The following is a 17,794-nucleotide window of genomic DNA, read 5'->3' as shown; positions in this document are numbered from 1 at the left end:
CAGTCAATACAACCACCTGATGTCTGGCCCCCTCAAGCCAATGGCGCCACTCCTCAAAAGCCCACTTCATGGCCAAAAGCTCCCGATTCCCAACATCATAATTCCGCTCAGCGGGCGAAAATTTACGGGAAAAGAAGGCACAAGGCCTCATCACGGAGCAGTCAGAACTTTTCTGCGACAACACTGCCCCAGCTCCGATCTCAGAAGCGTCGACCTAAACCTGAAAAGGTAGAGCAACATCAGGCTGACGCAACACAGGGGCAGAGGAAAAACGGCACTTAAGCTCCCGAAAGGCCTCCACAGCATCAGGGGACCAATCAGCAACATCAGCACCCTTCTTAGTCAAATCGGTCAATGGCTTAGCAATATCCGAAAAACCAGCAATAAATCGACGATAAAAGTTAGCAAAGCCCAAAAATTTCTGAAGACTCTTAAGAGAAGAGGGCTGCGTCCAATCACAAATAGCTTGAACCTTGACAGGATCCATTTCAATGGAAGAGGGGGAAAAAATATATCCCAAAAAGGAAATCCTCTGTACCCCAAAAACACACTTAGAACCCTTCACACACAAAGAATTAGACCGCAAAACCTGAAAAACCCTCCTGACCTGCTGGACATGAGAGTCCCAGTCATCCGAAAAAATCAGAATATCATCCAGATACACAATCATAAATTTATCCAAATAATCGCGAAAAATATCATGCATAAAGGACTGGAAAACTGACGGAGCATTAGAAAGACCAAAAGGCATCACTAAATACTCAAAGTGGCCCTCGGGCGTATTAAATGCGGTTTTCCACTCATCCCCCTGCCTGATTCGCACCAAATTATACGCCCCACGAAGGTCAATCTTAGAGAACCACTTGGCCCCCTTTATGCGAGCAAACAAATCAGTCAGCAACGGCAATGGGTATTGATATTTAACAGTGATTTTATTCAAAAGCCGATAATCAATACATGGTCTCAAAGAGCCGTCTTTTTTTGACATAAAGAAAAAACCGGCTCCTAAGGGAGATGACGATGGACGAATATGTCCCTTTTCCAAGGACTCCTTTATATATTCTCGCATAGCAGCCTGTTCAGACACAGACAGATTAAATAAACGACCCTTTGGGTATTTACTACCCGGGATTAAATCTATGGCACAATCGCACTCTCGGTGCGGAGGTAACGAACCAAGCTTGGATTCTTCAAAGACGTCACGATAGTCAGACAGGAACTCAGGAATTTCAGAGGGAATGGATGATGAAATGGAAACCACAGGTACATCCCCATGAGCCCCCTTACATCCCCAGCTCAACACAGACATAGCTCTCCAGTCGAGGACTGGGTTGTGAGATTGCAGCCAAGGCAATCCTAGCACCAAATCATCATGTAGATTATACAGCACCAGAAAGCGAATAATCTCCTGGTGATCCGGATTAATACGCATAGTTACTTGTGTCCAGTATTGTGGTTTATTATTAGCCAATGGGGTGGAGTCAATCCCCTTCAGAGGAATAGAAGTCTCCAAAGGCTCTAAATCATACCCACAGCGTTTGGCAAAGGACCAATCCATAAGACTCAAAGCGGCGCCAGAGTCGACATAGGCGTCCGTGGTAATAGATGACAAAGAGCAAATCAGGGTCACAGATAGAATAAATTTAGACGGTAAGGTGCAAATGGAAACAGATTTACCAAGCTTTTTAGTGCGCTTAGAGCATGCTGATATAACATGAGTAGAATCACCACAATAGAAACACAACCCATTTTTCCGTCTAAAATTCTGCCGCTCGCTTCGGGACAGAATTCTATCACACTGCATACTCTCTGGCGACTTCTCAGTGGACACCGCCAGATGGTGCACTGGTTTGCGCTCCCGCAAACGCCTATCGATCTGAATAGCCATTGTCATGGACTCATTCAGACCCGCAGGCACAGGGAACCCCACCATAACATCCTTAATGGCATCAGAGAGACCCTCTCTGAAAGTCGCCGCCAGGGCGCACTCATTCCACTGAGTAAGCACAGACCATTTACGGAATCTTTGGCAGTAAATTTCCGCTTCATCTTGCCCCTGAGATAGGGACATCAAAGTTTTTTCTGCCTGAAGCTCCAAATGAGGTTCGTCATAAAGCAACCCCAAGGCCAGAAAAAACGCATCCACATTGAGCAACGCAGGATCCCCTGGTGTCAATGAAAAAGCCCAGTCTTGAGGGTCGCCCCGGAGCAAGGAAATCACAATCCTGACCTGCTGTGCAGGGTCTCCGGCAGAGCGAGATTTCAGAGACAAAAATAATTTGCAATTATTTCGAAAATTCTGAAACCCGGATCTATTCCCCGAGAAAAATTCCGGCAAAGGAATTCTCGGCTCAGATACAGGTGCATGACAAACAAAATCTTGCAAATTTTGTACCTTCGTGGCGAGATTATTCAAACCTGCAGTTACACTCTGAAGATCCATTACAAACAGGTGGACACAGAGCCATTCAAGGGTTAAGAGGAGGTAAGAAGCAGCTAGACAGCAATTAAGGGCTAGGCAGCAAAACTCTGAGGGGAAAAAAAAAAAAAAATTTCCCTTCAACACTTCTTTTTCTCCTGCTTCAGCCCAAACAATTAACACTTTGCGGGCCGGTCAAACTGTCATGATCTCAATGGCAAGAGAACATAGCATAAGCATATATAGGAACTAGCTCTTGGAAGATGGGAACTGAGCTGACCATGAACTAAACCTAACGCACAACTAGCAGTGGCCGGGTAGCATGCCTACGTTGATTCTAGATGCCCAGCCCAGCCGGAGGACTAAATAAAGCTAGCAGAGGAAAATATTAGTCCTAGCTCACCTCTAGAGAAATACCCCGAAAGGAGACAGAGGCCCCCCACATGTATTGGCGGTGAGTTGAGATGAAATAACAAACGTAGTATGAAAATAGGTTTAGCAAATTTGAGGTCCACTTACTACATAGCAGAAGACAGAAAGGACACTTTCATGGTCAGCTGAAAACCCTATCAAAAAACACCATCCAGAAATTACTTTAAAACTCTGGCATTAACTCATAACACCAGAGTGGCAATTCCCGTTCACAAGAGCTTTCCAGACACAGTAACGAAACTACAGCTGTGAACTGGAACAAAATGCAAAAACAAACATGGACAAGAGTCCAACTTATCTAGTAGTTGTCTAGGAGCAGGAACAAGCACAGAGAGGCTTCTGATAACATTGTTGACCGGCAAGCAACTAACAGAGCAGCAAGGTTATATAGCGACTCCCACATCTTGATGGGAACAGGTGAACAGAGAAGATGAAGACACCAGTTCAATTCCACCAGTAGCCACCGGGGGAGCCCAGAATCCAAATTCACAACACTGGCCAATATACTACGTGGCTGGCCAATATACTACGTGGCTGGCCAATATACTACGTGGCTGGCCAATATACTATGTGGACTGTGCAATATACTGCGTGGACATGCATATTCTAGAATACTCGATGCGTTCGAATCGGGCCACCATCTAGTACACAATAAATAGATAAAGACTGCGGGTTCTCTTGTTTCAGTCATTCATCTGTAAACCAGCCTGATGAAGGAGCCACTGTGCTCTGAAAGCTGCAAATACTTTTTTTGGCTAACCGGAAAAATTATATCACTCCTAGAATAGTTCAGTCTTTTTGGGTCATAAAATTATATACATTTTTCTTGCTCACTGTAATTATTACTAAATGTTTGTTTTGTGTTTTTTTTTTTTTTTTACTTTAAAGGCTAGAAGGCACTAATAGAACCAACCATTCAATCACTCCTGGCTTGGCTGTGATACATTGCAGATGTGCTTCGGTAGCTCAGGAGGCTGTTATATGACCAGTACAAAACACCCTTGGGGATTGTTGTTGCCTCTTCATTATTGTCAGCCTGCCGTAAATTGAAATATATGTATGATTCTGTTTGTCCCAGTGTGTGACTTACAAGATTATTCCCATCTTGGCAAGTTATGAACTATTCTCATGATTGGTGATAACTTGCTGATCTAGTTGGGTCCTCTGACGAATAATCCTGTCATCAATCTCTAAAATGGGGTTCTGCAGTTGTGATGAGCGAGTGTACTCGTTGCTCGGGTTTTCCCAAGCATGCTTGGGTTGTCTCCAAGTATTTCGGCATGCTCGGAGATTTAGCCAGCCTGAGTACATGTGGGGGTTGCCTGGTTGTTAGGGAATCCCCACATGTGTTAAAGCTGTCTAGCAGCCACAAATCATGCAGCTGCATCAGCAAAAACTAAATCTCCAAGCACTCACAAATACTCTGAGACCACTCGAGCAACGAGTATACTCGCTCATCATTATTCTGCAGTGCTTCTATTTAATGGCACAATGGCCATGAGCGTTCACCAACTTTCCCATTCTTTCAGTCTACAGGACATGGCAAAGTGCTGTACTCTGCTATCCTAAGAGCCCAACCAATGTGACTCTAGCAATCCTCAAGAAATCGCCTATGCACTGTGATATCTTAATAAGAAAGCAAAACCCTTTAATGTTAAATGATTGCAGTTGAAGTGGAATGATCAACTTCAACTCATACTGAATAGCCCTACCGTAATATTTCATTATTTGACACTTTTGTTGACCAAAAAATTGTATATACACTGCTCAAGAAAATAAGGGAACACTTAAACAACAAAATATAACTCCAAGTGAATAAAGCTTCTGTGAAATCAAACTGTCCACTTAGGAAGCAACACTGACAATCCATTCCACATTCTGTTGTGCAAATGGAATAGACAACAGATGGAAATTATTGGCAATTATCAAGACACCCTCAATAAAGGAGTGGTTCTAAAGGTTGGTGTAACAACTATGCTGGCATCACGGCATGGCCTCTCATCTCTCACACTATCTTACCCACTGCTCCAGGTCATGTTGTGGTTTCTGTTTCTCGCCAGCTCCATATTCTGTGCCTCTGCTCTCTGCATGCTTCCTGGCTGTGTGCATAGGGGGGCGGCGCCTGAACTCTCTGGTTCTTATAGGAATCAGGTGCATCTGTCTAATCTGTTCCTGACCAATTGCCCGGAGGCCTCCAGTATTTAGTGCAGCTCCACCCAGTGGACTGGGCCTGTGCAATGTGTTAGCTCAGTTTGTGCTTAGCTTCTGAGTTTGCCAGGCCTTGCTCTGTGTTACTCCCTCTCTAGAGGCTTTTCTCCTTGCCTTGATCTTGTTTTCTGCCCTCCAGGAGGCAGAATATCCTGGTCCCTGTCTCTTTGTTCTTGTTTCTTGTCTTGTTCCATTTCCTTGTCTGAACTTAGTCTTATCTCGGTCTCCTTGTCTGTGGCTTCCTTCCCTGTTGTGTCTTTCCTTGTGTTCTCAGTCTGCTTATGCTCCGCACTCTTGCGGCTCTGCCTGCTCTGTACCTTTGTGGCTTTACCTCTGCTCCACACTCCTGTGGTTCTGCTCCTTTCTACTCTGCTTAGCTTCTGCTGCTGCAGTAATCTCTTACTGCAGCTCCTCTCCGCATTCCTTGTGGTTCTGCTCTGCTTTGCTGGTGCAGAGACCTCTTGCTGCAGCTCCTCTCCGCATTCCTTGCGGTTCTTCTCTGCTTAGCTTTTGCTGCTGCAGTAATCTCTTGCTGCAGCTCGTCTCTGCATTCCTTGTGGTTCTGCTCTGCTTTGCTGCTGCAGAGACCTCTTGCTGCAGCTCCTCTCCACATTCCTTGTGGCTTCGCTCTGCTTAGCTTCTGCAAGAATCTCTTGCTGCAGCTCCTCTCCGCATTCCTTGCGGTTCTGCTCTGCTTAGCTTTTTTTGCTATGTTATCTCTTGCTGCTCTTCCGCTCCTATCTGCAGCCTTGAACTTCTCTTCCTGTGTGAACAGGTCCCAGCCTGTTCCTTCATTCTCCTTTCCTTCTGGCTTGTTTCTGTATCTGCACCTCCAGTGTGAACAGGTTCCAACCTGTTCCTTCATACTACATATCCGTACCTGCACCTCCAGTGTGAACAGGTCCCTACCTGTTCATTCATACACCACATCAACCTGCCCTGTGTTTCTGCTGTACCTGCCAGCCCTGTGTCTCTGCTGTTCCTGCCAGCCCTGTGTCTCTGCCGTTCCTGCCAGCCCTGTGTCTCTGCCGTTCCTGCCAGCCCTGTGTCTCTGCCGTTCCTGCCAGCCCTGTGTCTCTGCCGTTCCTGCCAGCCCTGTGTCTCTGCCGTTCCTGCCAGCCCTTTGTCTCTGCCGTTCCTGCCAGCCCTGTGTCTCTGCCGTTCCTGCCAGCCCTGTGTCTCTGCCGTTCCTGCCAGCCCTGTGTCTCTGCCGTTCCTGCCAGCCCTGTGTCTCTGCCGTTCCTGCCAGCCCTGTGTCTCTGCCGTTCCTGCCAGCCCTGTGTCTCTGCCGTTCCTGCCAGCCCTGTGTCTCTGCCGTTCCTGCCAGCCCTGTGTCTCTGCCGTTCCTGCCAGCCCTGTGTCTCTGCCGTTCCTGCCAGCCCTGTGTCTCTGCCGTTCCTGCCAGCCCTGTGTCTCTGCCGTTCCTGCCAGCCCTGTGTCTCTGCCGTTCCTGCCAGCCCTGTGTCTCTGCCGTTCCTGCCAGCCCTGTGTCTCTGCCGTTCCTGCCAGCCCTGTGTCTCTGCCGTTCCTGCCAGCCCTGTGTCTCTGCCGTTCCTGCCAGCCCTGTGTCTCTGCCGTCCCTGCCAGCCCTGTGTCTCTGCCGTCCCTGCCAGCCCTGTGTCTCTGCTGTCCCTGCCAGCCCTGTGTCTCTGCCGTCCTTGCCAGCCCTGTGTCTCTGCCGTCCCTGCCAGCCCTGTGTCTGCCGTCCCTGCCAGCCCTGTGTCTCCGCCGTCCCTGCCAGCCCTGTGTCTCTGCCGTCCCTGCCAGCCCTGTGTCTCTGCCGTCCCTGCCAGCCCTGTGTCTCTGCCGTCCCTGCCAGCCCTGTGTCTCTGCCGTCCCTGCCAGCCCTGTGTCTCTGCCATACCTGCCAGCCCTGTGTCTGTGCCAGCTCTGTGTCTCAGCCGTACCAGCCTACTCGTCTGAGTTTCATCCGTGCTCATCTGCTAGTCCTGCCTGATGCCCGCACCAATCCTAGTGTTCCTGTCTCCCAAGTGGGATCAGCAGCCACAGCCAGACACCACCCTGGAGTAGCACCTGGCAGCTGCCTGCCGCACAAGCCTGACCTCACCATCAGAGGCTCTAGCGAAAACCCAGGCAGCTGTCAGTCACGCCCCTTCCAGGGTAGTCTGGCTTGTGGCACAGTGGGGCCACAAATCCCCGAGCTCACACCCACCAGTCAGGGCGTGAGCATGACAGTGGGGACCGCAGACCACATCTTGGTACCAATGCTTTCTGGCTGATGTTTTGGTCACTTGAATGCTGGTTGAGCTTTCACACTCATGGTAGCATGAGACAGACACTACAACCCACACAAGTGGCTCAGGTAGTGCAGCTCATCCAGGATGGCACATCATTGTGAGTTGTGGCAAGAAGGTTTGCTTTGTCTGTCAGCGTAGTGTCTAGAGGCTGGACATTCTACCAGGAGACAGGCCAGTACGCCAGGAGACATGGAGGGGGCCATAGGAGGGCAACAACCCAACAGCAGGACCACTACCTCAGCCTTTGTGCAAAGAGGAATAGAAGGAGCACTGCCAGAGCCCTGCAAAATGACCACCAGCAGTGTTATGACCCCAATGGCGGGGGTCTCAGAGGAACAAGTAAGTCTGTGAAGTACAAAAATCCAGCTCATAGGGCAGTGGTAACTGGGTTGACCATATATCTACTCCTAACGCCAACACTAGAAGTAGCCGGGGAACATGCCTACGTTGGTCGCTAGATGTCTCGCGCCTGCCGGAGGACTAACTACCCCTAGAAGAGGAAAACAAAGACCTCTCTTGCCTCCAGATAATAGACCCCAAAAGTTGGATACAAGCCCCCCACAAATAATAACGGTGAGGTAAGAGGAAATGACAAACACAGAGATGAACTAGGTTTAGCAAAGAGAGGCCCACTTACTAATAGCAGAATGTAGTAAGATAACTTATATGGTCAACAAAAACCCTATCAAAATTCCACACTGGAAATTCAAGAACCCCCGAACCGTCTAACGGCCCGGGGGGAGAACTCCAGCCTCCCTAGAGCTTCCAGCAAGGTTAGGATACAGATTATGTAAAAGCTGGACAAAAATGCAAACAAAAACAAATAGCAAAAAACAAGAAAGCAGACTTAGCTTAATCTAGCAGGAACCAGGATCAGTAGACAAGAGCACAACCACAACAGATTAGCTGTGATTACAACGTTGCCAGGCATTGAACTGAAGGTCCAGGGAGCTTATATAGCAACACCCCTGAACTAACGGCCCAGGTGAGCATACAAGGGATGACTGACATACCCAGAGTCAAATCACTAGTAACCACTAGAGGGAGCCAAAAAGCAAATTCACAACACAGCAGGCCACGAATGTGCATGTGTCTGCACAAACTGTTAGAAACCACCTCCATCAGGATTGCCTGAGTGCCTGACTTCCACAGATGGGATTTGTGCTCACAGCCCAACACAGTACAAGATGCTTGGCATTTGCCACAGAACACCAGGATTGGCAAATTTGGCACAGGCACCCTGTGCTCTTCACAGATTAAAACAGGTTCACACTGAGCACATGTGACACAGACTGAAGATGCCGTGGAGAGTGATCTGCTGCCTGCAGCATCCTTCAGCATGAACGGTTTGGCAGTGAGTCAGTAATGGTGTGGGGTGGCATTTCTTTGGAGGTCCGCACAGCCCTCCATGTGCTTGCCAGAGGAAGCCTGACAGCCATTAGGCACCGAGATGAGATCCTCAGACCCTTTGTGAGATCATATGCTGGTGTGGTTGGCCCTGGGTTCCTCCTAATGCAGGACAATGCCAGACCTCATGTGGCTGGAATGCGTCAGCAGTTCCTGCAAGATGATGGCATTGAAGCTATGGACTGGGCCCGCCCATTCCCCAGACCTGAATGTGATTGAACACATCTGGAACATCATGTCTCGCACCATTCACCAATGTCACGCTGCACTACAGACTGTCCAGGAGTTGGCGAATGCTTTAGTCCATGGCTGGGAGGAGGTCCCTCAGGAGACCATCCGCCGCCTCATCATGAGCATGCCTGGCAATTTTAGGGAGGTCATACAGACACGTGGAGGCCACACACAACAGAACATCATTTCCCTGTCTTGAAACATTTCCACTGAAGTTGAACCAGCCAGTAATTTGATTTTCCACTTTGATTTTGAGTATCATTCCAAATCCAGACATCCATAGGATATTCATTTTGTTTTACATTGATCATTTTTATGTTTTATTGTCCTCAACGCATTCCACTATATAATGAATAAAGATTTGCAGCTGAAATATTTCATTCAGTGATCTCTAGGATGTGGGATTTTAGTGTTCCCTTTATTTTTTTGAGCAGTGTATATTTATCCTATGCCAGTTGTGCTTCCAAAGTTGAGAAATCTTCAGAGCGAAAATGTTAAGCTCCTCATAGACATCATTAGACTGTCAGCCGAGCAATCCAATATCAATGGGTTCGGGCAATGGTATACCGTGTATGGAGGCAAATTATGGTCCAGAGTGATGTTAATCGCATTTGTCCGATTTCGGACTGTCCTACTGGAAACAAGCCTCTGTGCGACTGTTAGCCAGCAGCTTTCTCACAAAGAATAAACGTTTGCTCAGCTGAACAAGCACTACTGTTTATGGGAGTGTTGATTGAGAAGGCTGTCGGCCGAATGATAGACCAAAGCATTGTCCAGCCATGAGCCATCTACTGTGAATGGTCAGCTTTAGTGTTATAGAATATTGGTAGACCAATGAGAGAACTTGTCACATAGGAGATTAACTGCTCATATCCATTGTTGAAATATTGGTGAAACTCATCACTGAGGGTGATTCACGAATGGAACAGGCTGTCATGACAGATGGTAAGTTATCCTTCAATGGAAGTCTTTAGTGATGACGAGTGAGTATACTAGTTGCTCAGGTGATCTCACAGTATTTGGAAGTGCTCAGAGAATTAGCTTTCATTGCCTCAGCTGCATGATTTACGGTTGCTAGCCAGGCTGAATACATGTGAGGAATGCCTGCCTGTTAGGGAATTCCCACATGTATTCAGGCTGTCCAGAAGCCATAAATCATGCAGCTGAAGGGATGTAAGCTCAATCTCCGAGCACATCCAAATACTCGGAGATCACCAGAGCATGCTTGGGGAGACCCGAGCAACAATGCTACTCGCTCATCACTAGAAGTCTTTAAACAGAGGCTGAACAGACATTTGTCTGAAATAGATAAGTGAATTCTGCATTGAACAGTGGGTTGGACATGATGACTCAGAAGGTCCCTTCCAACTCTAACATTATATGATCAATTTAGCTGCATTTACCAACAATATAATGGTAATATAGATTTCAGGCCATCCTTGGTTCTTTCCTAGACCTGTACAGTGTCTTTTTTTATTGTCCCCTCAAGATCACAAACCACCAATTATGTCCTACGAAGTACCTTAATTGTCCAATAACATCTGCCCACTCGAGAAAGAGAAAGAATGGGCATGTTGGTTTTCAAAATGGCTGATCCGTCTTCATCCCTACTTAAACAATCATACATGCTAGGTTAATCTGCATCTGTAGGTTTATGGGAAATTCAGACTCCATACCATGTGTATATGAAGCCTAAGCACTTCCAAAATTGTCAGCTGCTTCATGCTCAACTTGTTGTTGGACTATGTTTGAGGCCACTGTCTAGTAGAGATAATTGCAACAAATTTGATTCACTATGAGATATTTCAAATTTCCCCAAAATATGCCAGAACCCAAACTATTTAGACTTTTATTTATACAACTCAAGCAAAATGGCAGCCAGTTGTTTGTGTAGTGAGTAAATCAATGATGTCAGTACCAGAAGACATTCTCAACTCAAAGATGAGACAAGGGAGTAACAAGTGTACTGAGCGGGGAGCTGCCACTGGAGGACAGATGGGAGGCTGACCAAAGATGGGTGAGTGTAATCTTTTATTATTTTCAAACCCTTACTTGCCGTCTAATTCAAACCTAAAGTATTTGAATTGACTCTAAGCTGTCAGTTAATTCGAATGAACCAGCTTAAAATGAGTTTCGGGACATTTACTTATCTCTGTCTAGCTAAAACAAGACATAACAATTATGGAAAAGGATTCATAGGAAGTAATGGTTTAATTTTGTTTGTCCAACACAGTTGTACAACACTTTTCCATCTCTGATTCGCTGGTTACCAGGAGGTCACAGAAAAATCAAGCAAAATGCCGCTGAAACCCAAAAGTTTATTACAGAGACCTTCACAAAGCACAAGGAGCAGCTAGACCTAAACGATCAGAGGACTCTGATAGACGCTTTTCTTGTCAAGCAACAAGAGGTATTTAACATAGGACATTCTTAAATACTCACTTGTACATTTATTTTTCATGTACATGTTTAATCCATGTTTTTCCTTAATAAAAGATGCACCCATTGTAGTATGAGTCCATGTCTGTGAAAAAATTTTGGGGACCTGTCAGCCTCCAATTGGATTTACCAATCAAAATTGCACATTCAAGTCTGTCCTTAAAAATCACAGACGGCACATGGGTGGCTAGAAGAAGCTTTGCATTTTTTATTTTTTGCATGCGATAAAATCACTGATAAAACATTTATATTATGAACGGCTAAACTGACAAATCTGGTCCAAAACACTACTGAATCAGTCTGTTGTTTGCTAGAGAGAAAAGTCACTAATGTCCGAATGAGGCTTAACAGTTAATGGAAGATCACATTTACAAATCCACATCATTAAAATGTAACTGTACTTTTACCAAATTTTAGATGTGTAATGGAGACATGCCAAAAGGTTTGATTGGTGGGGGTGCTGTTGCTAAAATAATTACTGATTGTTTAAAACCATGGATCATAAGGCCAGATTCGCACGTCTGTTTATTCCCAGTACCGGAAAAATCGGTACCGGAGATATCGGTGTCCGTTTGTTGTGAATATAATACTTGCGGCACACGTGTGGCAACTGTGTGCCACCTGAGTGCCGCATCATTACCATACGGACGGCCTCCAGAGAAGAAGCGCTACCATAAGCGCTGTTCCCCAGCAGCCAGGGCCGTATTTGCCACTAGGCACCCGAGGGCACGTGCCTAGGATGGGGACGATGCGGGGGGCGGCACCAGAGCAAGGCTTGTTTTTTTATAAAGTCCGGCTGGGTCACCTTAATTCCCCCGCCCACCCGCGAGTCCTTGCCCCGACATCATACAGTATGAGTGAGTCATCATACATACTCACCTAGCTAGCTCCAGCGATGCCTGGTCTGGTCTCAGCATCTGCTGACTGCAGCTCGTCCTGTGTGAGCGGTCAGGTGGTACCGCTCATTAAGTTCATGAATATGCGCATATTCATGACCTTAATGAGCGGTACCACCTGACCGCTCACACAGGATGAGGATGCTGCGTCAGGACAGACGTGGAGAGGATTCCGTTCCGCGCAGTGTGGAAAAGGACAAAGGTGAGTATGATGACAGCCAGGGTGGGAGGACGGCGGGGGGAGGATGAAGGAGGATCGTGGATGGGGAGCAGCCAAGCCATACAAGATAGGAGCATGGAGCGGCGGGGAGCCGATGAAGATGAGTCATGCATGGAGCCTGGGGGCAGCTGGCCAGGGGGGAGAGATGATGAGCCATGCAAGATGGGAGCTGGCGATGAGCCACGCGTACAGGGGTTTATGGGAAATGAGCCAGAGCCACCCATGCATACAGGGAGGGGGAGATGAGCCAGGCATACAGGAGGGGGGTGAGATGAGCCATGCATGATGGGAGCAGGGAGCCGATGAGCCATGCATGGGGGGGAGAAGAGCCATGCATACAGGGAGGAGGGGGAGATGAGCCATGCATACAGGATTGGAGGGGGGGAGATGAGCCATGCATACAGGGGGGGAGAGATGAGCCATGCATGATGGGAGCGGGGAGCCGATGAGCCATGCATGGGGGGGAGAAGAGCCATGCATACAGGATGGGAGGGGGGTGGGCCATTATACAGTATGCGTGGAGCATCATATGTGGCCATTATACAGTATGGAGCATCATGTGTGGCTATTATACAGTATTGAGCATCATGTGTGGCCGCCGATTATACAGAATAGAGCATCATGTAGAGCCATTATACAGTATGGAGCATCATATGTGGCCATTATACAGTATGGAGCATCATGTGTGACCATTATACAGCATGGAGCATCATGTGTGGCCATTATACAGTATGGAGCACTGTGTGGCCATAATTTTTTTTGGTTATAATTATTGTATATGAAACAGTGTGATCAGCAGTGCTAAATGGCTGTGGTTGGGACTTGGATATGGGTGTGACTAGTTGTGAAATGGGTGTGGTCAGTGACTTGGCCTAAAATTTGCTGCATACCTCTTTCCCTTCTTCAAAAGTTGGGAGGTATGATACCACATTTGCCAGATCACAGCAAGTGCCGCAAATCCCATAGGGAATGAATGAAGCCAAACGCAGAGTTGCCGTAAGTGATCCATTATGCGGCAGATGTGGAAAAACTGCCCGATCTGCTGCAAAAGGCGACTTTCACATCAGCGATTCTTGCCAAAGTCACTGCCGATAGTGTCATACTCGCCAAAGGGGGAGGCAGCACTAAAAGTGCCTAGGGCAGCAGAAACTTTAAATACGGCCCTGCCGGCAGCAGGTGCTGAAGCTGGCTCTCATCATTTTCTCCTGCTCTGCCGGCGATTGGCATGAGCAGATGAGAATGATGACAGTTTTACTAAAGTCCGACATTTTGCCATCAGTGCTGACTAGTGTTGAGCGATACCTTCCGATATTTGAAAGTATCGGATGGTATCGGCCTATATCTGAAAAATATCGGATATCGCCGATACCGATACCCGATACCAATACAAGTCAATGGGACACAAGTATCCGAAGGTATCCTGGATGGTTCCCAGGGTCTGAAGGAGAGGAAACTCTCCTTCAGGCCCTGGGATCCATATTCATGTGTAAAATAAAGAATAAAAATAAAAAATAGGGATATACTCACCCTCTGACGCGCCCTGGTAGTAACCGCTGTAACCGGCAGCAGTGAAAGACCTGCGATGATGTCGCAGCTTGTGATTGGTCGCGTGACCGCTCACGTGACCAATTACAAGCCGCAACGTCATTGCAGGTCCTTCACTCGCTCATTCTTAGGAACGGAGGCTGCCGGTTGCACGTCTGAGGTCCAGGCTCCGTCGGAGGGGTGAGTATATCCATATTTTTTATTTTTATTCTTTATTTTTTACATGAATATGGATTCCAGGGCCTGAAGGAGAGTCTCCTCTCCTCCAGACCCTGGGAACCATACACTGGGAACTTCCAATTCCAATATGACAAAAATATCGGAACTCGGTATCGGATACCACAAATATCAGCCGATAACCGATACTTGCGGTATCGGAATGCTCAACACTAGTGCTGACGGTAAAAAATGGAAAGGTCTATGTGTGGAACACACAGTCCATGGAAACACTGACGTGCACAGACCCATTCATTTGAATGGGTCTACGTGTGTATGGAGGGCCCCCAGATGCAGGGCCACGGGGTACTCGATCCCAGGCCTCTCTGTCTCAGTCCTGGGGTTGTCACGGTGGCTAGACCCGGTCCGTGACCCTGCTAAGGGGCGTCCAATGAAAGGTGTGATGATGGTGCGTGGTGCAGGTTGCGATGAATAACGAGGACACAGGGTTGCAGTCTCTTTACCTCTTTACTGAAGGCTTCAGGGTCTGCAATCCAGAGTACTGCTAACAGGGCTGGCTGAGACCGGCTGGTCCGAAGGCACATCCAGAGTTTCCTTTGCAGGTGGAAATCAGTGCCTACCTTCTAGCGCCTGTGTGTTGTAGTACCTCCCTGCTGAGCACCACGGGATAGTCCTCACAACTGTTGTCTGTTTCTGATGTTCTTTCTCACAACTTGTATCTGTTCTGATGTTCTTCTCCGTCCCCCAGATGATATGGCTAGGACGCACCCGTATGACGGGTAGGCGTGGAGTTCTTCCGGGACCCTAGCGTCGCCCCTCTCCCACAATTGCCCCCTATGTCTGCTTAGGTGATTTAGGTGAGACAGCCAACCTATAATCAACTGTCCTGCCGCTGTTTGAAGCACTGCTTGGAGCCCAATACTTCCTCGGTGTTCCGGCCACCGGCTACGTGCCTCAGTAGGATGTTGCCACGATCTTAAGGCACGACTCCTACTGGTTTATCTCCTTTTTGCTGCGATCTCGTTTCTCACTTCTCCACAATAAACCTTGCTTCGTTTCCTTTCTTAGAATGCCACCGCAACGGGTGCAGGCGCGGCTCCATAACGTTCTGTCCTTGTCGCTAGGCCACTGTCAGGATTCCACCCCTGACAGAGACCCCCCCCTGAATCTTCCCTGCAACACCCTCTGCCACAGGATGTTGCCTGGATCCAACCCAGTCAGCTTCTGGTTAACTTCCTATCCAGCCCCCAGTTTTACCAGATTGTGAGGAGTGGCCTAATACATAGAACTCTTTGCTCCCCCTTGTGGCCAGAGTGTGAAGTGTAATGTGTGACTGTGATACCTGGTCAGGTGAACTCCTTTAGTGCCATCAGACGTACCATCACTCCCCTTAGTGGCGGAGCGTCAGCACTGCAAAGACCAGGTCTCTGGGGCGCTGCATGTACATGTCTCCGATATGTGTGAAGAGTGTCACCACAGGTACCAGAGACACGGATGTGTGAAAGAGGCCTAAGGGCTCAGCTTGGTGTTGTGCCATTTTGTATGTGATTTTTTTTTTTTGTTTCTAATCTCCTCCGAGACCGTAGACAGATTCCATTGATTTTCTAATTAGCCTGTGTTAAGGAGAGGTATCAGAATTTTTTTTTTTAATGTCTTGTATTTTTGTTAAAAAGTTAATTAATAACTGTTGTAAAATGTATTTTTCTTTATTACTTTAGGCACTGGAGGGCTGCTATTTTTATTTGCTGGTGTGTATATGTGAGAGCATGAGGCTTACACACAGGAAATACAGCACACATGGGCAATAGGAAACTGGGGTCATATTCTGACGACAATCTCCTATGTGTGGTTTCCTCAGCTGTGAACTGGTGCCAACTTTTTGTAGCCCAGCACCGTGACCTGGACTAAAATTTCTCATTGCCACCACTACTTACTGTGGTCCGCGACTCTTGAATCACAGTAATTACAGATGTGCAGTGATTAAAAGTCCAAGCACCAGAACTGCAGTAGTGACTTATGGGAGCTGTAAGAACAGGTCACTAGCTGATATTACAGCCGCAGCATTCATACCCGAACTTGTGAGCAATGTACACTGGCAAGTACTGAGATCAGAGCGCTGCAGTTGTCAATGACATGACTGCTCCACTCTGATCACTTTAAGGATCAAAGAGTGGTGACATGGGCTGGTATTATTCCTCCCTCAACTCAGTTTTATGTTATTGTGGATTTATAATTTGCTGTTAGTTGTATCTGTTCCTGGGAAAGATCGATGTCAAGATTTCCAAAGAAAAGATTTTCCTAAGGGCCCAACTTTCCCATTAACACATACAATTTATAGTGACCGAAGAACCTAATAACATTAGAAATGGCATTACATGGCAATTTTTAGTTTGCTCCTCATCCCATCCAGAACCAGTCCTGTTTGCTGCTCACCGCTAAGAAAAAAAAAAATTAAATTAACGTCTCCCCCCACCTCTGTATTCTAAACACTGAAGAATAAAAAAAAAACCTTATTGGTATCGCTACATTCCGTCTATCAATATATCAAAAAACAAGCACTTGTAAATCTTCAATGATGGAGAACAAAAAAAAAAATTGACAAGCTTTTTTTTATTTTTTTTATCAATGTTGCAATAAAAAAAAATTATACAAGTTTGCGATAGCTGAAATCATACTGACCCAGAGAATCAAGTTACCAGGTAATATTTACCATAAGCTGGACACTGTAAAAACCCATAAAACGATAGAGGAATTGCATTGACAATATTTGCTACATGCTTATTCTGCACTGAAGGGTGGGACGCCATTTTTAATTGCAAGGTTGCTGGCCATCCTCGGTGACACTGTCCACATGTCAAGTATCACATTGAAGTCATCAACAAAATGGCTCCACGCTTTGACCCTAAACTTTATCCTACACCCCTCCGGTTCCAAAGAGAAGGAGTGATATCAGCCAGATGAGAGAGGATCCTTCCCACTTTTACTGCAGTCATAAAGCGAGTGTGGAGCGCCCCCACGTACAAGGGCAATGGGGTACTCTGCACCGGGTCCTTCAGTGCTCTGCGGGGATGTCACGGTGGCCCGACCTGGTCTGTGGCCCTTTTGAGGGGCGTCCAATAATGGGAGTAGTTTTTATGGTTTTGGGAAAGGTCTTTAAAAGGATAGTTCGTGACGCCACCTGTGGTATTCAGTCAGGGTGACCGACGCTGCTTAGGGGTCCGCTGGGGTGATGTTATGGCAGCAAGATGGTATACCTTCCCACAGGTGAAGTGTATCCCCAGGGCTTCCCAGAAGTGTAGATGGTGATGGTGGATGATGTCAGGCGCAGTGAAGAACGAAGACCCAAGGTTACAGTCTCTTTACCTTTACTGGGAGCTTCAGCATCCACAGTCCAGGGTACAGATCACAGGGTAGGCAGAGTCCGGCAGGTCCAAAGGCAAATCCAGAGTCCCCTTTAACCAGGTGGAAATCAGTAGCCTTCCTACTAGTGCCTGTGTGTTGTAGTACCTCCCTGCTGAGCTTCTCGGTAAGGTCCTCACAACTTTCGTGGTTGTTCTAGATG

General features: G+C 47.2%; 1 protein-coding gene across 1 annotated transcript in view; it reads left to right on the top strand.

Annotated features, from left to right (window-relative positions):
* Nucleotides 1-17,794, top strand: part of LOC143808726 (cytochrome P450 2K1-like) — a 73,570-nt gene that overhangs the window by 38,781 nt on the left and 16,995 nt on the right. Inside the window, exon 7 of the mRNA XM_077291667.1 lies at nt 11,189-11,365. Coding sequence (XP_077147782.1) covers nt 11,189-11,365 — 177 coding nt within the window. The remainder of the gene's footprint in view (nt 1-11,188; nt 11,366-17,794) is intronic.

Source organism: Ranitomeya variabilis, chromosome 2, assembly GCF_051348905.1.
Source record: "Ranitomeya variabilis isolate aRanVar5 chromosome 2, aRanVar5.hap1, whole genome shotgun sequence".
NCBI lineage: Eukaryota > Metazoa > Chordata > Amphibia > Anura > Dendrobatidae > Ranitomeya > Ranitomeya variabilis.
The sequence above is the reverse complement of the archived record's forward strand: the minus strand, read 5'-3'. Positions and strand labels throughout refer to the sequence as shown.